This window comes from Myxocyprinus asiaticus, chromosome 36 (genome assembly GCF_019703515.2).
Source record: "Myxocyprinus asiaticus isolate MX2 ecotype Aquarium Trade chromosome 36, UBuf_Myxa_2, whole genome shotgun sequence".
NCBI lineage: Eukaryota > Metazoa > Chordata > Actinopteri > Cypriniformes > Catostomidae > Myxocyprinus > Myxocyprinus asiaticus.
This window is the reverse complement of record NC_059379.1, coordinates 20,777,934-20,803,487: the sequence shown is the minus strand read 5'-3', so window position 1 is coordinate 20,803,487 and position 25,554 is coordinate 20,777,934. Positions and strand designations below refer to the sequence as shown.

At 35.2% G+C, this 25,554-nt stretch overlaps 1 protein-coding gene across 5 annotated transcripts in view; it reads left to right on the top strand.

The window, feature by feature from the left end:
• Positions 1–25,554, top strand: part of LOC127427291 (actin-binding LIM protein 2-like) — a 95,832-nt gene that overhangs the window by 5,057 nt on the left and 65,221 nt on the right. For all 5 annotated transcript variants that reach the window (XR_007894921.1, XR_007894923.1, XR_007894924.1 and 2 more), the window contains exon 2: positions 4,297–4,452. Coding sequence is in view for 1 of the 5 variants with exons in the window: in XM_051674799.1 (XP_051530759.1) it covers positions 4,297–4,452 (156 nt within the window). In the remaining 4 variants the exon portion in view is untranslated. The remainder of the gene's footprint in view (positions 1–4,296; positions 4,453–25,554) is intronic.

Sequence of the window (25,554 nt, the reverse complement as noted above, 5' to 3'; positions counted from 1 at the left end):
GGCATAATGGAATCCCCACGGGTTCAGTACAGTCACTATTTATGGAAAACCTGCTTAAAGATGGATGACTCTGTCTTTACAAATGAGCAAGCTGGAGAAATTTTGTGTGTGCCTGTGTTTAGAAATATGTGGAACAAACTCCTCCCTTACGATGACCTTTGGTTGGTCAAGTTTACAGTAATTTTGTTGATATATGATGTGTAAATCTTAAACATGCAAGTCGTGGTGATAGGAATCTTACCACTGCATTATAGCTTCATTCCTTTATTCCTCCGTTCCCTAACCACAGATCTTTGGCTCCAGCTGAAAGGAATCATAGGATTGGAAAACATATGTTGCCTTTAAGAACTTCAGTGATCCACCCTGTATTTGACTTACCATGTTCTTATCAGCGTAGTTGTGGTTAGGCTTATGAAATTACATAAATTCTTGACATTAGTTTATTTATTTATTTTATCTCTTATATCACTGTGGTTTACTAGTTTATGGAAGTCTTGGCCTCCATAAACTCTTTTTATATGACATAGGTGAGCATAAATTTGGATTTATTGTACACAGTGGCACTCACAACAACTTAATGCTGGTCACATATGATAAAAAGGTATTCTTCTTGTCACCATACGGGTCTTTGTATCTCTCATATAGTAGCTTACTCTGGTGAAATACCGTTGCCCTCTTTATGATGGTTGATGGCCCTTTGAGCATTATTTTCTTTATTGGAAACACACCTTCCTGCTAAACAAACTTTACTCATGTTATCAGAAAGCTGTGGGTTACATTACTGTGCTGCTTATGTAAGTAAGTAGTGGATTTGAAATACTTTATAAAAGTTGACATGACCTGCAGTGTGACATGCTACAGTACCATCTAAAACAGTTTTAAACAGCATTTTATTAATTCTGTTCTAATTATTATGAATGCAGCTTTTATGACCTCATATTAACATTTGTACTTTTAAAACATTTAAAATGAGACAGTGAAGGCAAAAGGGTGATTCAAATGGTGAAAAATGTAAGAGAAAAAGGATTACCACAGCATCTAAATTAAAGGTTGGGGAACTCATGAATATTAATTTGGTTATGTGTCGATAATGCCAAATAATCTTTTACTGTTTTAACATATAGTTATTCTTGATTAACCAATTCAAGCACTTCAAAAAATATTTTGCATAATTAATTTGATAACCATATATTTAACACTGTTAGTACTGGGATTTTGTCAGTTGGTGGATAAATATATGTATCAGTAAGTACTAGCCAGAAACACTGATTGGTCTTTTGGTAAAATGTTCCTCTGTAGTTCAAGGAGTTCCGGGTTCTAATCAGCCCTAATATAACTTTTCAATTTAATAAACAAAGATTTATACATTTTGATTGTTATTTACACAAATGCCAATACTACTCATATTGATTATTATTTTAAGGAAGGCAAGAGCAAGCATACTCCTGGTCGGCATACAGTAACTGCAAACTTGAATCAAAATTAATAAGGATTGTCACTGTAAAACGAAATTGAACCAAACCGTTTCAAGTTTGATTGGGATGCTTATTGATTTAAAAGTGAATTGATGTAGGCTAATTTAAAAAAGAACTTTACAAACTTGTATTAACTCATTTTCAACAAGTTCGTTTGCTACCATAATCTAATAAATGGGTTTTAATCCAAGAATTACACTACAAATGCATTACAGTTTAATATTCTTTAAAAGTGTAAAATTATTTCAGAAATGAAGACTTTCTCCATGCACATGCACGCAGCGATCGGTTGTATAAGATGTAAGAGCAGGCAAATGTTTTTTGTGGATCAAACTTTAAAAAGTGCGTCATTGAACACAGTAAAAAAATTAAACCCTTTTTAAAATATCACAAAATAAAAAACACCAATAATAACATAATAAAAAATAGCATAAATTTTTTTTTTTTTGCATTGTTTTTAAGTTTCAAGCCTGTTTTTTATGTCAGAAATGCCTAAAAATATTCCAGAATGTCAAAATCTGTTAATGTACTGTAGCTAAGCTTGAATATTAAACACAACTAAATATCAGTGAAAAGCTGGACAAGTAGACCAACGGACCAAGTAGAGCGTGCACTGGGGTTCATCAGAGAACATCGCTGCCTGCTTGGACTCAACATCACTGATAAAATCCACAACGAGTACTCATTATAACAAACTCCAGTGCTGAACCGCCACTCATTATAACACACACGAATGAAATGAAAACTCCTGCTCACAAATGTTTCTTCTGCATTAGACATGTACCTGACAAAAAAAACCTACTTCAAAAAATGATGGGAACAAAATTGGCAAAGGGACATGTCCCACCCTTCCCACTCGTAAATGATGCCTACGATGTGTCAATAACCCAAATGTCAGTGTTCACTTTACTGTAACCTCAAATTTTTTAATTCATATGTGAACTGCATTTATAAAGTCAGCATGCTAAAAGTCTATAGGAAGTAAGTGGGACAAGGCTGTCTGCACTTTGGTTTTACTACTTTAGAGGGGTCGGTGGTCATTGTACAGACTGATCTCACAGTAAAATCGGAAAGTAGGTTGACTTTTCTTTAACAGAAATCGTTCTGTGCTTACCGAAATTGTAAACTAAAGCGTAAGTGTTTTTAGACATATGGGCACGTGTGAGCTCCATTTTTCAGGTGTAACATCCATGTAGGGGCACCAAAAGCAAGTTGTTTTCAGCTGTACAGGCTGTAATACATTGAAAAGCAATGCATATTTTATAAACTGTACCCCCCAACCCAAATGAATTGAATTGAATGGGACAATTTATGTAAGAATTGTTTTACTAACAATTTACATACACATTTATTGTTCAGTTGGTGTTTTGTGATTAAGGCCCACAGAATATAGCAAATTTACATCATATAGAAATGGTTAATGTTAGGGAAAGTGCTGGGGAAAATGCTGGATGAATGGTATAGGTGAAGTAAAACTACAATAGAGGTTATTCAAGACACCTGTGTGAACTTGAGGGGAACTGACCATACATGTGAAAAAAAAAATGAGCGTGGCCCAGACTTTCTCGGCCCGCGGACGCGGCCCTCGTCCCCATGGTGCATGTGCCGGCCATTGACTCTACTAAAAGAGTATCACAAAGCAGTTGAAGTGGGCATGCGTCGAAAGCGTTCCTTTTTGATTGCGGTCAGAAGAGTATACTCAGAAATGGAAGGTGGTTGGCTGGGAGCGATCTGATCCGGAACACAGAAAAATGAAGTATACACGGGCTTTAACTGTGACTTAAAGGCATAGTTTATCAAAAAATTAAAACTCATGTGGTTCCAAATCCATATAACTTTATTTCTTCCATGAAACACAAAAGGAGTTGTTAGGCGGTACTTGGGTCTCAGTCATCATTCACTTTTATTGCATCTTTTTTCCATACAGTGAAAGTGAATGGTGAATGAGTCATTCTGTCTAATGTCTACTTTTGTGTTCCATGGATAAAAGAAGGTCGTACGTGTTTAGAATAAAATAAGGGTGAGCAAATGATGACAGAATTTACATTTTTGGGTGAACTGTCCCTTTAAGTGTCAACCGTACTCTTTGGGGCCACTGTAGTTATCATTAAAGAAAATAGGTCCCTAATACTGTGACCTGTACGAGTTGGCACATGGAATGTCTTTCTCTGTGATGTGACACATTTAATCACACACACACACACACACACACACACGTGCAAATGCACACACATGCACACACACACACACACACACACACACACACTCACAATCACAGCTGTAGATTCCTCCCAAAGTACTTTCATCTAATTTGAGTCAAAGGCTTTCAGCAAGTCTGTGAGCGAGCTGAAACCAGCAGCTCCCAGAAATCTCTCACTGAACGAGGCACAAATACATGTTCCTAGCCTCTGAGAACAAGCAGAAACATCCAAAAGAGGTTATAGGTCTTTCTCTAGCTATGCCTTGGACTGTATTATGAAGTGTTTGGTTGAGTTTGCACACCTTTGTAATGGAGTAAGTGTGAAGGCGGGGTGCCAAACAGACACAAACAACAGATTAAAAATGTACAAAGGAGAGCATATTTTCAAAAAAGATGCCTTAAAGCATTACATCATACTCTTTTGTTGCATGGTCCAAAGTAATTTTGCATGCTCAAAGCCTAGTTTGACCGTGGCTTTAGTTACTGTACTTTCAGCCCCAAACTTGAATATTTGTTTACATCCTTGGGTGAGGATACTCTACAAGACTCTGGAGTTTATCTGTGTGGATTATTTGTTGCTTTTATTTGTATCAGACTTTTAAACTATTTCTCTCTCTGCAGCGTTTCACCAGCAGGCTGTTCACAGTCCCCATGAACAACAGAAGGGACAGCGGCAGAGTGGCCCCATCCCATGTCAAAATTGTGGCAAGCCCTGCAAAGGCGAGGTGCTCCGGGTGCAGAACAAACACTTTCACATCAAGTGCTTTGTTTGTAAAGGTAACACGTCAGACAAGTGCCAGTCCATTCATCTATATTCATACTGTAATGTGAGGCAGTTTCTTAAAAGTTATATAATAGGTTTTATAGTAAAAGAAAAATGTACATCTGCTAGAACCTGCCAACACAAAACAAAGGAGATACACATGTCAAGGTCAGATTTGAGACCAGAAAACACACTAGATTTTTAATTGTCATGCATGGGAGTGGTGTCACACTAATAAACTCAAACATGCTCAGTGGTTGTAGAGGGTTGGGTGCATGTTGTGGTGGCTGATAGTGGTGTACTCAAAATCACAAAGAGGAAGTTTATTAGGTGAGTGTGTTTTTGACAGAGGTTTGCTATCTGATTTCATCATGATGGCTACATTTAAGACAATCATTGAGGGTTGACTGCTGTTTCCTGTTTTGTCTGTGAGTATATTTGTGTTAGTATGTGTGCATGTGTGCCTATGTACACTACCGGTCAAAAGTTTTGAAACACTTGACTGAAATGTTTCTCATGATCTTAAAAATCTTTTGATCTGAAGGCATATGCTTAAATATTTGAAATTAGTTTTGTAGACAAAAATATAATTGTGCCACCATATTAATTTATTTCATTATAAAACTAAAATGTAATAAAAAAAAAAAAAAATGTTTTTGAAATTGATGACTTGGACCAAATAATAAAGAAAAGCAGCCACTAAGTGCCCAGCATAGATGGGAACTCCTTCAATACTGTTTAAAAAGCATCCCAGGGTGATACCTCAAGAAGTTGGCTGAGAAAATGTCAAGAGTACATGTCTGCAAATTCTAGGCAAAGGGTGACTACTTTGAAGATGCTAAAATATAACACAGTTTTGATTTATTTTGGATTTTGTTTAGTCACAACATAATTCCCATAGTTCCATTTATGTTATTCCATAACTCAAAGAATGAGTAAGTGTTTCAAAAATTTTGACCGGTTGTGTATGTGCAAGACCATAGGCCTGTACCATGAAGGTCGATGAATGAACTCGGGGTTTCAGGATTGGTTTCAGGTTGACGAATTCAAACCAATCCAATCAGGCTTAATTGGTACCATGATGCAGCTCATCAGCTTTCTCTGTCTGTCAGCTCAGGCTCAATCCTGATTTTAAGATTAGATTACGCACTCGTGCACATGAATGAGTGACGTTTGCAGCGCACGACCAATCGTGTGAGAGAACGTGATTCACTTCTCACGAGAGACTCAGCAGGATTTACCTCTCTGGTGAAAGCTGATGATTAAGAAAATAAGAATTTAAATTCATATAAACTGTGCACAAGACATTGTTTTAAAAATATAAAAATTAAAATGCATTTACACTGCTCAAGAGTTCAGCATGAAATCATGAAGATATTAAACACATGTTTTACACAGAACAAGGGATAACTGTAAAATTATGAAGCAATTAAAGACGTTTACACAACAAGAAGAAAGAGCGGCTGCTACCCAGAGCTCAAGAGGACTGCTGCAGACAAATTCTTAATGTGATAAATGATAGATAATGATAGCTGGTATATCAATGCTTAAGTGAATTCCTATAGGCCCACAACAAGAACACACAGGCTTATTAATTTTAAAAGCTTAAATGTATTTAAAATATAAAAGCTTTTATATTTATTTGAATTAAAAACTTTATATATCATTAAAAACTATGACAAATAAATATAGGCTACTATTGATTACAAAACTAATAGAGACTATAAAGATGAATATTCTCCCTAAGTTTATTTTCATTTTTCAAAATCTACCAGTTAGTATATCAAAAAGTGTTTTTAGACAATGGAATAAACTACTTTGTAAATATAAATGGGTATAACAGTTCAAGGACTGGCAAGGAGGAGGAGGCGGGAACCGGCTGAACAGAAACGTAACTTAAAACAAACATAAACAAACACAGACACACATGCAACGCAGCCTTGTGCGTCTCTCTCTCTCTCGCGACCACCCCTTATTTCACTCTCCCGCTGATCAGCTGATTCAGCGCCGGCCTTGCTCCATCATGACCCGGCCACGGCGTCATCCTCGTCACAATGGGATAATAGGAAACCTAGAATTAGTCATAAAATTCTTAAGTTGTCAAAAAGGCTTGGAGGACTAGAATTCCCAAATTTAATAAATTATTATAAAGCTTCCCAAATTCAACCTATATTGATTTGGATGAACTAAGAATCAAAATGAAATGGAGGAAGATGGCAATTTATCAAATGGGGGAACATACTTGTATATCCCTGTACCCAAACAAAGCAACACATTTAAATCAATAGATAATATTTGTATTAATAGTACTTTTAGAATTTGGTTAGAAAAAAAAGAAAAATAGTCAAATTAAGAAAGAAATAGTTAATTTACAAGAAATTGGTAAAGATCCTGATTTCATGCCAAATAGATTAGATAATACATTTAAGTTTTGGGCAGATAGAGGTCTGAAAAGATATCACAAACTGTTCACTGATAAAGGAATGGATACCTTTTCAAACCTAGAAAAAAATTACGAGCTTCCAAATTCAATTTTTTTAATTATTTAATTATTTACAGGTAAGAAGCTATTTATTAACAGAAGTTAAAGTAAAAGAAATAAAAAAGGAAATGCATCCATGAATAAATTTGATAATTGATACATACAATACAACTAATCCAATACAAATATTAGGAATTTTGAAGAGTGCACTTGAAAGAGATATACAGGGCACTCTGGTTATATGTAAAAATAAAAATTAGTCAGCAGGACTGGGAAGAAATATCAGTACATTCCATACTACTCAATCCAGTGTTTGGAGGGAATATGCTTGGAAGATACAAATTCGATTTTTTATAACACCTGTTATTCAAAGTAAATACAATAGCATGGTAAAAGGGGATTGTTGGAGAAATTGTGGAGAAAAAAGGCTCATTACAGTCAAATTCTATACGAGTGCTCTAAATTGACAACTTATTGAAATGAAGTGATTAGACAGGTTAAGATGGAGAGAAACGATTTCGGAAATATACCAAATGGAGAACGTAACATTTAAAATTAATAATAAAAGTCTGGAATGTGAACATAAATGGGATTTGATTAAAAATATTATAAATTAATTTAGATAGATTGTTTCCTTCAGATTCTTGATTTTTGAACAAAATTAGTTCAAATACGAGGCATGATGTCATTTAATATTTGAAAAAAAGGAGGTGATGCCTGAACTTTCAACTTTATTTATAATAATAATAATACATTTTTAATAATAAATAAAATGTAACATGTAAATGAATGAATGACACATTATTTATAGAATATATTGTGAATGGTTATTTGATATGGTTATTAAAAATAACATTGCGGTTTTTTTTTAATTTCTCTTTCTTGATGTACACAAAAATGCAAAAATAAAAAGCATAAAACAAGGCTACTATTGATTAATTAAAAAGTGAGCGCTTGGAATACTGTATGCAAAAAATTGGTATGCAATAATAAGACATATTTGTTCTTTTTATAAAAGACGTATTTTGTGTACAGCTTATATTGCTTATTGCTTAAATTATTATAACTTCAAGTAAAATACTGTATGTTCATCTCGAGTCCATGAAAGAGAGAAGGGGTTTGGGTGGCATTCACCCCTTACCAGAGCAATCTTGAGCTTTTAATATTTTAAAAACGATTCTTTTTTGCAGGTATCATATTATTCCATCTTGCTGGCTGTTTTACAGTTTTATAGTAATGTTTTATAGCCTAATATACTATGTTTATATTTTCAAAGATATTTTAGCTATGGCTAAAGAGGGTAAATGTAAAGCAATTACATTTTAAATAAAATACAACATTCTATCTGCTGAAAATCTACATTCTCAAATAAATTATTTATCATGAAGTGTCGATTTTGTGGATTTCTAAGATTTTATTTGTAACGTGCTTTAAGAGACACGGGGGAGTGACTTGATTGCATCAGAGATGTCATTTTACTCACAACTGATCAGTTCAGCGTCTGTTAGCGATCTGTAATCCAGAACGAAACCTGCTATGGAGCAGGTTAGCCATGTAGCGTAAATTGCTATGGCGATGAACATTGTTAAAAGCCAGGGTTCAGGTAAACTACACTAAAACTTACCTGGCTAGCCACTGAAACCGGCTTCATGGTACAGGCCTCATTTCACCCACCAGCTGTTTTCAGCTTGATGATGTTGTGAACACAGACAGCAGTTGCTAGGTGAACTCAGGGTTCAGACAATGTGAGCTCCTTTATAGAGTTTAACATGTTTATTCTTACCTTAGAGCATCAGTCAGTGTGGTTACTACACGCCACTATAGTCTAATTAAAGTTGCTGCTCTTTTTCATTATAGCTGCCCACTTTTAACTCTTATTGTCTTAAATAATTATTTAAGACATTTATTAAGAATTTGGATGCATATTATGCAGGCTTTTTAAGGCTAATAAAAGACATTTTAGTGACATTATATTTCGCCCATATTTTGTGGGTGGGAATGTATTCAGGTAAGGCTTTTATTCTTGTAAAATTTAGGGTTAGGATTAGGTTAGGCACCAAAAAAAAAAAAAACAATTTTTTTACAGGTCCTGTTAATTTAAACTCCGACCCTGCCTGGAAAGAAATCACATGTTTAAAATATTATTAAAAAGCAGTTAGATTAGAGATGTCGCAAATTCGCAATAATGATATTTTGGCTGGTAATTATTTGTCAAACAAATAATCGTGATAAACGATAGTAACTCTTGGTTATGTGTTGGATATTTGCAATTGGCATGTAGGAGCCAGGGCCAGCTAGGAATTTATTTTGTGACTTTACATTGCTCTGAGTAGGGCTGGGAATAGATAAAGGTTTCCCGATTCAGCTCAGTTCCAACTGTCAAGCTCTCAGTTTGATTTGATTCAATTCTGATTGATTTAATTTATTTGGGTATATTTCAGTTATAATGTCCATTTTGCTCCCATATGAAAGCAATTTCACCACAAAATAGTAACTAATTTGAGTTATAGGTAGATATATCGGTTTTTACAGATTAAGCAGTGCATCTGGTGAAATTATAGGCTATAAAAAGCTTTATTTTGTAAATACTTTCACATAGAGTATTGTAACAGAGCCAAGTCTATGTTATTTCAGTATGAGTGTCTCTGGTGAGCTTCCAGCTCATTTATAGTTAAAAGTTCCTCATTATGCACCAAATCGTCATTTCTCTGGTTTTTATTGGGATTTTGGTTGAACAATAAACTGCATCTGGGATTTTATTCCTTTTGGAATCTTTTAGCCTCAGTGTCTGTGCCTTCATAGTAAGGAAAGACTAAGTTATGTTTTTATTATTCCATAAATCGATTAAAATAACTATCAGCCAGTTAATCAGTTATAATCCTTTTCCACCAATTTAGTTATCGGTATCGGCAAAATCCACTATCGGTCGACCTCTAATTTGAGTAAGTTTACTTAATATTTAAGTAAATATTCAATTGAAAAAAGTAATGAAATGCAACATAAAACTACTTAAATTACTTTTCTTAACTGCAGTATTAGAATATTTTAATACTTTTAAAGCAACTTGTCTAAAGTTATTCAACCAAGAGCAGCACTGGTTTTCTTGTTTTCTTATTATTGTTGTTTGATTAACATAAACGTCGTATTAGACAGTGGCAGGTCTATTAGGCTGCATTTACACTTCAAGTCAGATATTTTAAAACAAATGTGTAATTTAATAATAAAATTTGTCCCACAGTTTACATTCACTTTAGGAATAAATTCCTTTTTTTACATGAAACCTTACCAAGACTGGCATTTTCACAGAATGTTTAAGTGTATTTTACCGTTTTGGTGCATATCTGCATTACTGCAACTCTGTGAGCGCTCTCAGAGCATACAAGCACACACACACACACACACACACACACACACACACACACACACACACACACACACACACACACACACAAGCTGCCTGTCAGTCAAACAGGTGCGGGTATTGATCTTGTGATTTTAAGATATCACAATATTATCACTATATTAGGAGCATTCATATAAAGATTTTGATTAATCGGAAGATAATTTTTTTTGTGTGTTGTGTGGTGGCCTTTATCTGCAGGAGACCTGAATGAATGTACACTTTGTGTGAACACTTGAATTGAATCCAGATTGAGTATTTTCCTATCCCACCAATATTACAATATTACAAAAGTTTTTCTCTCTTCAGATTTTATCTGTATTTCTTTATCGCTTATTTTTTATGATTGTTTTCTTTGATTAGTTCCTTTATTTCTGTTCTTTTGTGTTATTTCTATCCTTTTATCTTTCATCTCTGGTATGAACTACACTTGTCTATTCAGTCTCTTATCTGCTCTTCTCTTGTTTGTTCAGTTTCAGCTGGATTGAACTGTTAACAGGTTACTACAGATTAAAATATTTAAACTACTTGGATCACTTTATTCATGGATTAATCATTTTTTATTGTGTCATAAAATACACTGAATTAATGGAATAGTTCACCCAAAAATGAAAATTTGATGTATCCGAGTTTCTTTCTTCATCAAAACAGAATTTAAGATTTTTAGGATTTCATTTCATGACTCCACAGTGTTGATAGGGTGAATGATATACAAATTATATGCATTCTTTCTGTTTAATACACATTAAATATTCCTTAACCGGCCTATAGATGACAAAAGTGTTCAGCATTGAGTCTCAGTATCCATCATTCACTGTCTAAGGCTTTAGTTCCAGTTTAAAGTTTGCACTTACACTGGCAGCCAGAAGTTTGGAATAATGTACAGATTTTGCTGTTTTGGAAGGAAATTAGTACTTTAATTCACCAAAGTGGCATTCAGCTGATCACAAAGTATAGTCAGGACATTACTGATGTAAAAAACAGCACCATCACTATTTGAAAAAAGTCATTTTTGATCAAATCTAGAAAGGTCCCATTTCCAGCAGCCATCACTCCAACACCTTATCCTTCAGTTATCATGCTAAATTGCTAATTTGGCAAGTATATCAAACACTGCTGAAAGCTATTTGGTTCATTAAAGGAAGCTTAACATTGTCTTTGTGTTTGTTTTTTAGTTGCCACAGTATGCAATAGACTGGCATGTCTTAAGGTCAATATTAGGTCAAAAATGGCAAAAAAGAAACACCTTTCTCTAGAAACTCATCAGTCAATCATTGTTGGACAACAGATAATTGGAAAAGAGTGGAAGGTTATGGATCTTAACCCCGTTGAGCTTTTGTGGGATCAGTTAGACTGTAAGGTGCGTGAGAAGTGCCCGACAAAACAGCCACATCTATGACAAGTGCTACAGGAAGGAGTGTCTGGACAAACTGACAGCTAGAATGCCAAGGATCTGCAAAGCTGTCATTGCTGCACGTGCAGGGTTTTTTGATGAGAACTCTTTGAAGTAGTTTAAGAAGTTCTGAACATTTTTTGTTTTCAAATTGTAATAGTAATTTTTCACGTTATTAATGTCCTGACTATACACTGTGATCAGTTGAATGACACTTTGGTGAATAAAAGTACCAATTTCTTTCCATAAGAGCAAAATCTGTACATTATTCCAAACTTTTGGCCACCAGTGTACATACTTATGAATTCTGCAACTAAAGTGCGTAATTCGTTTTATAGCGCTTCTTTATATGAGTCATTCGAAAAACATTGGTTATGTGGCCGGGGGGGTGGGTTACAGGAAGTGTGTTTCTTTCCAACACTCAGTGTCACACCTCTTTAACTCATTTGTTATGTAATACATCAAACAAACCAGCTGATATTGCTTCAGTCTAAGATGTTTTGGAGCCTTCACATGGAGGTCTGGAGGAAGACAGAGACACGTGGGGGAATAGAGTTATCATAGAACTGCCTGTATTTGTTTCCTGCACACCATGACAACATGATAATGCTATTCGGCACTGTGGGGAATTCATTGCTCCATGAAGGCTGGACTGAGCACGCCCAATGCTTGTTCCAAACATGTGAGCATAGACTCGAAACATTATATCATTTATTTAAAATATTAATATTTATTCATTCAAATATATGTAGTACATGCAAGCCTTCTGCTATATTTGCCAGGATTTGATTGAAAGGAAACACTTTTAAGGAATAGCATTATAAAAATTCTAAATGCACACTTGTTCCATAATTTCTGTTATTGGAATTTAATATTGCAGGATATAAATGGAAGAGACAGCATGTTCAAAACATGCTCAAAATCAGTAGTGATAAAGCGGTGCATATCGTATAGCAGTAATTTAAGGACCTCTTGAAGTACACACGTGTTATACTGTATGTGTGTGTGTGTGTGTTGTGTGGGTGGGTGGGTGGTTGTTCACCCCACCAAAATGTGTGACCTAGACCCTACTAAAAACACCCCAACACAGCTGCCTTTTGTTTGCCCGGATCCCCTACTGACACAAACACACACACACCAAGTCTTGAATCCTGATACCTCATTTGGGGGGATATGTTGAAATGATCTTATTCAAATTCGAATAAAGGCAGAGATTTCTAAAACTGGTGGATATTTTTTCAGCACTAATAAAAGGCAGACTATGCTGCTCACCTCTTTCTGCTCCGGCCAGAGCACTACAGCTCAACTCTCATACTGAAGAAACATTAAGAGCCTCATGTACTGTATATATTTAACACTGTGACACAAGTGATGCACACGCTTTCAAACATTGGCTTACACACGTGCAGAGATTTGCTCACATGGTACTGGCTATATTTCAGCCTTTTTTTAAGATTTTGGCAACACATTTCAATTTCATAACAAAATTCCTTCAAACTGAATTGTGTAATGTTTAAAAAAGTTAACAACTTTTTATTTTATTTTATTTTGTTAAAGAGTAGGGGTGTGCAGTGAAGCTATTATCTGTATTTGTATCTGTATCTGTTCATATGACAAAATTATCTGTATCTGTCTCTGTATTCGGATAGAACCGGATGTGGGCGGGGCTTAAACAGGAAGTGCGTCAAAACTAAATGAAATGCCCATTTTTAAATGTTACTCTTACATTTATGGTTTCTATTAATAAAATATGCCTTGTATATGCCTTTTTCATAATAATAGCCTAATAATAATAATAATAATAATAATTATTATTATTATTATATAACTATTATTTTAAAAATATATTATATATATAATATACTTTTTTTATTTCTTACCAGATGAAGCTGAATTTGTAGGCTACATTAACTGTGGAATATGTTGTTAACTTTGGTTTCTCCTGGTATTTCTGATATTAATATCTGCATGAAACAGAATTTTCGTTTGTCTATGCATGTATAACAACATTATTCTGATGGCAGGAGGTGTTCACCAAATGTGAAATGTCAAGCACACATTTTGCAGAGAATAATCAATACAAATACAAACATTAAAAGAAATTTAAATAAAAACAATATAGCCTACAAACAGGTGAAAGTCACGTAAATCTATCTATCTATTTTAATGATAAGACACCATTATTTAGTTAAATAATAATAATAATAATAATAATAATGTTAAATTTATATAGCAATTTACCAGAGGTAGCACAGTTTAAAGAAGAAGAAAAAAAAAACTGAGCATGTTTCAGTTTCATTGTTTTACATAAGGAGGAATATTCCTAATAGATGAATACTCTATGGAGCATTTAAACCTTTGTGGAGCATTTTAACTTTTTTTTAGAAATAAAGTCTTAACCAGATAATTTCCTTTATCGCTGATGTGGACATAAATGTAGTCAACTTTAAAAGACAGATAGATGGGCTCTGACATGAAATCATCTCTTCAGGTCAGGAATTTCACATCGCACTCAGGTTTAGGCTATAATTGAATACATGGGAATCACGTGTGAATCGTGTTATACATTAACAAAGACATTTCAAGAAGTGGAAAGTGTATATGATGTCGTATCTTAGTTGCACTTAATAAGATCCAGATGCACACAATTAACAGAGACCGCAAACGGAGTCGAGATCTGATCTGATTTGAAATTTTACCGTGCGCATTTTCATTCATAAGGTTTACAGTTTAGAAATATTGGCTGCACAGATTCATAAATGCTTTGCAATTATGTATATGTTTATTTAAAATGTCGCTTTATCCTTGTGCCTCTTGGATAATCAGTCTTACGAATATTTTTTATATTATTCGGATGAATCCATTATTCATTTTGAAGTCATTATTTGTGCTTTTCCGAATAAGGTATTCGACTTCTGGCACTATTAAAGAGTACTCAATTCAATTTAATAAAAAAATGTTATGAAATTGAAAGGTGTAAATCTTAAACTAATCAAAGAATCTTATTTATTTATTTTTTGTATTTTTTTTTATTTATTTTTTTTGTATAATAATTTGTCATTTTTAACATTGCAGGGCAATGGTTAAGAATGAAATATAGTTCCTTCAGGAAACACAGTGCAGACATACAGTATAATAAATATTATCAGGGTGTAAACAGACAATAAATACAGACAATAAATATGACAATCTAGCAGTAGTGGAATGACACTACTGTGTATAGGGTATATGCAAAAAGTATAGCAGTGAGTGATGCATCTGAATATTATATAAGCATACGTATATACAACATACCTGTATATATAGGCCTACAACTTATATACAACAATGCTTATATATACATAACATAGTTGCACAGTAATAATAATATGTACATTGAACATGTAATATAAACATAGTTGCACAGTGATAATATGTACATTGAATACGGAATATAAACAGTTGCACAGTGATAAATTGTACACTGAGTATGGAATAAATACACATGTTTTTGTATTGTATTGGCAGTCATTTCACATGCTTTGAGTAAATTATGCTGTCTAGTCTCTGGCTATGGGTATGTACTGTATGTGTGTGTGTGTGTGTGTGAGAGAGAGAGAGAGACAGTCTCTGTAGAACAGTGTGCAGAGTGACAAAGTGTGGTGAGGAAGAATGGGTAGTGTAAAGAGTTCAGTCAAACGTGTATGAATATATGAAGTATAATATAGTTTTCTGTGCTCTAAAATACATTTGGGAAAATTTTATACAAAAATACTGAAGTCATATCAAGGGTTTCCACGGTCATGGAAAACCTGGAAATATTAGGGAATTTTAAAATGGTGATTTCCAGGTCTGAAAACGTAATGGAGGTTATTAAAATTTCATTAAAGGAATAGTTCACCCAAAACTGACTAATCGGTCCAAACCCGTATTACTTTCTTTCTTCCGTGGAACACAAAAGGTGAATTTTTAAAAAGATTTCACAAGGTTTATTTGCCATAATGACAAAAAAACAAAAAAAAAAACAACAAAGGGACAGAAAACACTATAAACCCACATTCACTTTGTGTGATAAACACTAAACAGAACAAAATGTAAGTTGTTATTCACTCTCAAATTAAATAAAATCATTATTTACACTCACTGAACACTTTATTAGGAACACCTGTACTTGTAGTTATTCATGCGATTATCTAATCAGCCAATCATGTGGCAGCAGTGCAATGTATAAAATCATGCAGATACTTGTCAGGAGCTTCAGTTAATGTTCACATCAACCATAAGAATGGGGAAAAAAATGTGATCTCAGAAGTCTCAAAAAACCCTGTCGTTCTAGTCATTATTGTAAATAAACTCTGTGAAGACTTTTTTAAAATGTACCTTTTCTGTTCCATGGAAGAATGAAAGTCAAACAGGTTTGGAGCCTAAAAAAAGGGTGCGTAAATAATCACAAAATTTTAATTTTTTGGGTGAACCCATAAATGATAAAGCAAAAACCAGATTTTTGATAAATTTGCAAATGTATTAAAAAGCATGATGTTTTTTCTGTTTATGGGGTATGGAGTGTAGATTGATGTGAAAAAAATATTTTAAACATTTTAGCATAAGGTTGCAACATAACAAAATGTGAAAAAAATTAAGGGGTCTGAATACTTTATGAATGCACTGTACATTTCAGTGCTTCTTAGCTCCAAAATATGTTGTCAAAAAGAATGCTCTTTGTGAACGCAATGTCCATAAATGTATTATTAAAAATCCTTATCCAGCAATCATGGACATTTGGAAAGGTCATTGAAATTAATTGGTCAAAATGTGTGGTATCCCTGTCAGTATTTCATACATACTGTAGGCTGCTGTGTCATAAAATCACAGGCTAAAATATAAGATCTGTAATATAGCATGGGGTTTCTGATGATTTTGATTTTACATGGGTTTTGTAAACCATTGGTTTATTTGTTAAGTTTCAGAGTAATTGGAGTAGTTTGTGATGAAGCGTCCAAGTGCATATTTCACAGTTCAATGAAATCATGCCAGACTGCCTCTAAATGACACTCAAAATTAAATTGTTTCCAACTGAAGGACAAAGCACAATGTTTTTGTGTGCTCAAGGCCACATTGAGTTTCTTTATTCAAACTCGAGACCTGTTTCCCATCGCAACTAGTCAGCTACAGTAAGACCTTATATAAAATCTTCAGCAGTGGAAAATGCCTTGGATCCAGTAGGAATCAGAATTAATAAGTGACACACTTTATTTAGCAGCCAACAGGGAAATTTAGCCTCAATATCCAGTCATTTTCTATTCATAATCTAGCACTAAAAACTCAGGCAATGGTGCATTGTGATCCTGGATTTCAATATACAGATAGTGAAATGACAAACATGGATTTCCCCCATTATCTGACATTTTTATTTGATGTATTATTGGCTGCACACTGGGGTACTGTTGAGAACAAATTACACTGTAATCCATTCTGGCACATTGGATTACGAACGGTTGAGAATTACTCAGTAATCGTTGAATATCTATAGGGAATATAGCTGTGGTTCCCAAACTTTTTTAAACTGCAGCACACCTTCGTAGTGTTTTTTCCCCCACAGCACCCTAACCACTGAAAAAAATAAAGAAATAAACAAATATGTGATTGAAAACACTCCTTTATTTAAAACATTTAATAATGATATAAATATTAACAAATTAAATTAAAATAATGTAGCTGTCAAGTGTTTCTCCTAAACATTGCAAAGTTTTTAAAGTAATGATTCAAGATGTAGTAATAAAATAGAGTAATAAAATAGAAAACAGAATCAACAGTGAGTTAAAGTTTTTTTAGGAACAGCAGCAATTAATTATTTAAAAATTGTGATATAAAAACATTAAAAAAGTAATTCAATGAACAATAGAACACATTTACTATGTGATTATTAGATATACATTAATAAAGATTCAATACAGTCAGAGTTTGACTGAAAAGCAGACTGTTATTGAAATGTATTGGGTTTAAAGCTTCTGAAAGTATCCAGCCAAGGAGTGCTTTACTCTTTTTCTTGTCAATATTGTTGTTTGATTAATAAAATGATAGGCTGCAGCACGTTTATAGAGCGCAACAGTCTGGTTCCGCAAGTAAAAATCCTATTCATTTCTTCCATAGACAAATTCATTTTCAACGCTAACTTAGAAATCTTTAAAGACAGACCTACCTTAAGCTCCAAGGTTGTTTAGCAATGGTATATGCTTCCGTTGAAGCCAACCATCTGCGTTATTTCAACTGCATTGATTAAAAATCATCAATAATAGTGGAATTCCTGTTGAACAACTACATTACTCATGATCCGGCAGAGAAAGCTTCACCAATCAGAGAACCGCAGCCAATGCACTCTAAATGACACAAATGAGTCGATCTTACTGCACTCTCAAACTACTTATATATTTGTGTTTATCAGAAAGTTTCGCAATAAACGTAAACTATATTGTTTCTATACTTATAATCAACAACCTAAAATCAATAGTTTTATATATTCCTGTGTAACAGTTCAAGGACAGGCAAGGAGGAGGCAGGAACCGGCTGAACAGTAAACGTAAAGTTTAATGTAAAACTCAACTTAAAACAACATAAAACATAAGACAAACAGACACAAACAACACGGCCGCATGCATCTCTCTCTCTCTCTTGAACCGGCGTCTCCAGCTGCCCCTTATCTCGCTCTCCTGCTGATCAGCTGATTCAGCGACGGCCATGCTCCATCACAGCCCAGTAAAGTACAAGGTAAATACCATGAGATATATGACCTGTAATGATAGCTGGCGCTGGCAATGACAAAGATGATGATGAAAGTGTAAAGAAACCAAGTGCAAATTTATTCCAATGTGTGATCCAAAAAACCCTAACTACAAACATGAATTAAACATAAACTTGACTTGACATAAACTTGGCTTGACATAAACTAGACGTCAAGTCTTGTACTCACAACTACAGTTACAAACAACAATCAATACCTGACAATGGACAAAGGAAAACATGAGGCTTAAATACATGAACATGGGAGAACACACGACAAAGATAACCAATAAACACTGAGAACTCTAAACAAGATAAGACAATCAAAAAAATGAAAAACAAGACACATGAACATGGAGGGAAACATGAAATCACATGACAAGGGAATCACATGACATGAAACATTAACTAGAATTGAAAAATAAGACATGAACAACATGAACCAACAAAATACACATGACATATCCCCCCCACTAAGGGGCGGCTCCCGACGCCCCAACACATGAACAAAATACATTAAACATGGCATAAACCCAAAGTTCTGTAGGGAGCTTGGGGGGGGGGGGGGTCTTGAAGCGTGGCTAGGCAAGACATGGCGTGGGGCGTGGCCTGGCAGAGTCAATGGAAAGTGGGGCCCTGAGAGGCTTGAGGGGCGGAGCCGTGGAAGGCGGGGCCGTGAGAGACTTCAGGGGCAACACCAGGGAACTTGGTGCCCGGAGAGTAGCCGACGACTCGAAGGACCATGGTGGAGCCAGAGGTTCAGAGAACCGAGGTAGCGCCCTAGGCTCGGAGGACTGAGGTGGAGCTGGGGGATCGGAGGACAGAGGCAGAGCCGGTGGGACTAAGGACCAAGGCGGAGCCTTAGGGAAGGAGGTCCCCGTTGGAGCCACAGGCTCGGATTGATGAAGCTTAGCTGTGGGATTGGAGAGCTCAGGCGGAGCCAGGTGACCTACTGACCAAGGCAGAGCTGGAGGGACGAGGGACCCTGGAGAATCCGATTGGCCGAAGGACCACGGTGGAACCGAAGGGACATAGAGCCAAGGTGAAACTGAGGGCTCGGAGGGTCTAGGCAAATTTGGAGGATTGGAAGTTCCCCTTGTCTGATCCTGAGGAAGCATCCATAAGGTGGGTACAAAGGCAGGAACCATCTCCAGGTTCAATAGCTGAGACGTGGCTGTGATGTGGCATGGAACAGGCTGAGGCGTTGCTGTGACATGGCATGGAGCAGGCTGAGGTACAGCTGTGACATGGCATGGAGCAGGCTGAGGCATGGCTGTGACATGGCATGGAGCAGGCTGAGGCGTTGCTGTGACATGGCAAGGAGCAGGCTGAGGCGTTGCTGTGACATGGCATGGAACAGGCTGAGGCGTTGCTGTGACATGGCATGGAGCAGGCTGAGGCGTTGCTGTGACATGGCATGAAGCAGGCTGAGGCGTTGCTGTGACATGACATGGAGCAGGCTGAGGTGTTGCTGTGACATGGCATGGAGCAGGCTGAGGTGTTGCTGTGACATGGCATGAAGCAGGCTGAGGCGTTGCTGTGACATGAAATGGAGCAGGCTGAGGTGTTGCTGTGACATGGCATGGAGCAGGTTGAGGCGTTGCTGTGACATGGCATGGAGCAGGCTGAGGCTTTGCTGTGACATGGCATGAAGCAGGCTGAGGATCCTGGGCAAAAGATGGCACTAGCTCAGCGACCATGACATGGAACTCTGGCTCGGCGGCCATGACGTGGAACTCTGGCTCGGCGGCCATGACGTGGAACTCTGGCTCGGCTGCCATGACGTGGAACTCTGGCTCAGCTGCCATGACGTAGAACTCTGGCTCGGCGGCCATGACGTGGAACTCTGGCTTGGCATCCGCCTCCCCCACAGTGAACGTGGAACCAATAATCTGCAGGGCGAGGTCGATATATTGAGCCAGGCTGTGGGTTCTCTTTTAATATCCTTTCTGTTCTTTTTCAGTCAATTGTTGATCAAAAACAACAAAACATAAACATTTAATTCTAATCGCACATAGCACAAATTAGGTAAAGCCATTAGAGTTCTCTCTCGTTAGTATGCGCTCATTTACAGACGTTCTTTTCAGAACTGCAGATTTTCTTAAAGAGACATTACCGATTTTTTAGCATGTGTTCTACAAAACAATGTACAATGTAAATATTTGTTAATAGTATAAATTATGCATTAAACAATAAACATGTAACAAAATATATTATATGCAGTATAATATCATATATTTATGGAAAACATGGATTTGTATATTTAAAAAAAAGAAAATATTACCAAAATGATGGAAAACAAATAAAATATAACTTGTAAAATAATATTTCAGTAATGTACCTAGTTAGAAGGTCCCTTGTATAATTAACAGCATTAGCTGGGAAATAATTTCTTTCATATGTAAGCAAAATGGACATTATAATATTCTCATGTGAATTGATATTGAATCAGAATCGAATTGGGAAATCTGTATCAATACCCATCTCTAATAAACACATTTCTTTTTGCTCTTTTCTTACTTGTCACTGGAACTCTTCTACCTGGTCTCCATTGTGAGTGTTTCTTTCTTTTTCTTTTTTTTTTTGCTGTTTCTGAAGTTTGTTCAGTTCTGTTCGGCCAGTCGCCCAGGCTTTTCATGTGTAGTGGCATGGATATTCCTTTATTTTCTTGTTCAGAGATGTGTTTTTTCATATCATATTCCATTCTCTGTGCTGTGTAGACAGTCAAGTAGCTACATGTCCATGTTCCATTATTGTTCTGGTGCACACCAATTTGCACTCATGTGTTAGTTATTGATTGTGTCAGTGTGTAATTGCACGGTCATCAGAGACACTTAGCAGCAGGTGGAACAGAACACTCTGTGCTGTATGTGGAGTGAATGCTCAGGACTCTCAAGGTGATTGTCATGCCTCAAGCTCGTGATCTTCTGCCAAATAAAAGTGATGATGCTGGAGTGTTTTTCTGTTCATCAGGCCATTAATGAGAGGCTTATTGCCAAAGGTCTGGTCTGGTGACACTTAACAGTGTTGTTTTCTGCATCATCTCAGTTCCAGCATTGTTATAATGTGTTTACAGTGTGTTGAGGAGTAGTGAAATTAGAAAGATGTTTTTAACCTATTTTAGTTCTTGGAGATTATCAAATCAGTGAGATTATGAAATTGAAAGAGTGCTAGCTCATGTGGATCATGGATGGTTACATAGCATCTGCCCAGACATGGTTTTGCAAATAATCTTTATCTCCTCTTGTGCCAGAGGAGAAGAGTAGGTGTGAATCAGAGGACCATCAATAAGGCCTATTGTCAGGCTTGGGTTGGCAAATTAAATAAAGATCAACTAGGATTGCTTTTTGTATGACTGATACTGATATAAATAATTGTTTAAGTTTGCAATAACTGATTTGCAGAATGAATATTTTATTATTGTTTTATTTCTGCTTTTTTGACACAATAGCAACTCAATAACCAATATAACTAATATATAAATAACTAATAACATATGCAATATGTATATTTTAAATTATTAATATACTTATTGTTATTGTTCACAATCCATACTCTGAGAAACGGCAGAAGATGGATGGATATTATTATTATTTATTGATGCCATTATACTAACGCAAAGTTGTTTTGCAAATTGTGATATAAATGGTAACAGATTTATCTTCATCACTCATTTATTGTCATGTCTATCTGTTAAGCTTAGAAAGCTACACGTTTTTTTTCACATGAGAAAGAATATATTATGTATATACTGTATATTATGTAAATAATATATTAAGTTTCTTTAACTGTTGTTCCATGTGGAACACAGTGGTAAAAATGGCATTGTTGGGTCCTTGAACAAATAACAAATAAAAAGGGTTTCTTTTTTATATCCGTTTCATACCGTTTCATATTAAAGCCACTGAACTTGTAAAAAATAGTCATCAGCTGCCAATTTTGCTTTTGAGAAATGATTTCATTTACAACAATGAAGATGTGAGTCAGTTAAATAAATCATTTTGCCAGTGACAAAGTACAGGGAATCTCATGGCTAGAGCTAACATGTAAATTGATCAAAGTTTTCCACTGTTCTTTGTTGATGCAGCTGCATTCTGTGCAGTCTCATGGCATGTTTATACAGAGTAATCAATATGAAATGTTCAGTTCTGTTTTTCTAAGGCAGATGCAGCAGATGTTTCATCAGTAGCCAACTGCTGGATGTTTGATGAAAGTTTTAACTCATTCTAGAAGTCTACTGATATTGGATTTTAGCGTTAACTATAACTAAGGTGTTGGAAGAAAGTATATAACTGATTAATTGGCTAGTTCTTTAAAATGATGACATTTTTTTTAAATCCTACATGCAGTTTAACCAAAGTCATAATAATAGCAAACGGAAAATAAGATTGTGTGCATAACATAACTATAAACAAGCCTGAAATACAATGGAGACTCTTATTTTGAAATGTCTTTGCTCCCACCTGCACACTGCACCTTCACACAGCTTGTCATGTCCAGTATTTCGATAATCCGGCATTTTTTAAAACAGACTTTTTCCATTTTCTCTGGGTACACCCTCAGTCAAAATCAACAGGAACAATCAATAAAGTGTTGGGGGATAACAGCTGGGTCCTCAATATGTGCATTGAAGAATAAAACTCAGAATCAGGTTATACAATAATCAAATGAGAGAGTTTACTCGGCTTGTTCTCTGCAGGTTCAATAGGCCTCATGAGTCTATGAGATACAACAGTTAGAAAGAATTCGAAGTGAAGTTTTACAGACTTTCCAAAGCAATTATAGTCATATGCAAATCACATTAAAGGTGTCATCGTACAACAATTTCTAGCATTCTGGTAGGTCAACTACTTCAAACATTTACATATTCCAAATATGGACTGTTTCCAGCTACGTGCAAACAATAATTATTATCCACAACATGAATCGAGGTCCCATCCTTGGTTGAGACAATCTTATGATCAGAAATCAGAGGTTAGCTATCAGTTATGGCTACACCTTATTTCTTTACGTCAAAGGGGTACCAAGGAAAGCAATTAAATTCTTGGAAGTTGTTTTCGACTATGGCAAAGTCACGTTTGAGAGGGCAAAATAACCATAAATAATTAAGAGAGATAAGTTATCTAGACATTCAATGTATCTATGCTATCTTCTCTTCCGGAATAGAGGCCTCCTCCTAAAATTTGCTGGAATGTCGGGCCTCATCATCTATGGAATACTAGGACAGAGCACAACAAGGGCACTCCATTGCACAAGAGAGCACACTATTGCTGCATCTAGTTCAATAGGGTATATGATTCATTATGTAATAAAAATAGAAATAGAAATGGAATAAATGCAATACAACATAAAATGCACATTCTCTGGAGGCCTGGCTAAATGAGTAATCAATGTTACTGCAATCCTGGCATGGGCCAGACCCTCAGTCACCTCTCAAATCACATACATATTACTTGTACCTTATAGTAAAAGAAAAATAGAAAATAGAAAATGTATTAATATAACAACAATAAATGAGGACGATAAAAGATAAGGTATAACTTGTAAAAATAAATAAAAGGATTTCGAAAATCCTCCCCTTCAAAAGGTTATAAAATGAACATTCAATAATTTCTATGCTTTATATATGTCTTTTTTATTACATATCGTAATAAGCATGTATTAGTTTATAAACGATAGAGACTTGGCTCCATTCAAATATGCCACATGTAAGCAGCATTCACCCAATACAAAAAATGAATGGTTTTATAAATTTCACCAAATTAATTTTTTTATATTATTCACTAGATGAAGTTGGAGACGTGTAAAATACTTAAATACTAAAAAATGCCCTTGCTTCGATTTATCAAAACGTACCTTCAAAAAAATAAAAAAGAGCATAAAATTGAGGATAAAAATATACATAAATATGAATAAATATTTTCAATTACAATAGATACTGACACAGCAAATCCTCAAGAGGTGTCAGCTTTGTTTGTTTTGGGGATCTCAACCTATGAATAACATATAGTTGGCACTGCATATTTAACAGGGATAGGGGAAAGTTTTTTTTAAGTTACACACTTCACTTTTAACCAATATTTGCCATTTTCTTTTAACATGCATATCTAGTAGTTATCAATTGAATGTAATTTAATAATGTCTTTTTATTGAAAATAGCTATTTTTCTTGATGAAATGAGCAACTATTGTTTCCAACAACCTTGCGCTGGACATGTGCTGCCATCTTAACTTGTAGGTTCAGTCTGTGAGTGTTTGTGTTTTTAGGAGAAAGAAAACAAATTTGGGACAGAAGTCAGACATTGTCACATAATAAAACCAGATATTCATAACATAGCTAGCCTTCCATATCACTAACACCAGCAATCACTCTAGAACAGCCATGGAAAATATGTCTGCCATTTCCTGAGCAACATTCCAATGTTATTGTTTGGGTGTTGATTATGACCTGAACGAATGTGTTGTGTGTGAGTGAGTGGTTCATTTTAGTGCGCTAAAACAAGACTTTGTACACGTCGTACATGTACTGTATATCCATTTGGGTGTGGGCAGGGGAGATTCTAGGATTTCGATCTTAGGTGGGCTCAGCCCCCAAAGACACTATTAGATGTGCACATTATATGTATTCTACTCTTTAGCATAGATAGTGTTTTGTTTTCTTTCAATGTGTTTACATCATTCAAGATGTAAATATACAGTACATTCACAATTGTAATTTTCTATATTAAACACATAAAGTTATTAAAAAAAACTGAAACCGTTTAAAGAACCATTAAAAAAATATTATATTTATTAACAAATTAAAAGAAAATTGTGTTTATTTAAAAAAATATATATATAATTTTGCAACTTATATAGATTAAAGTTCTTTCAAACACCAGAAAAACCTATTATTACAATAAATGTCTCATTTAGCTTGGTTGCTTTTTAGTAGAGTGAATTAACTCCAGATGATGTTTCTCTGTGTGTCATTAACTCGTTACTCGAGTCTTTTGAATTAATTCATTAATTAAGAGAAAATCACTCCAAAAAGAGATTTTAATTTCAATAGAATAACCCTGGTAAAATATAGATATTTGTGTGTGT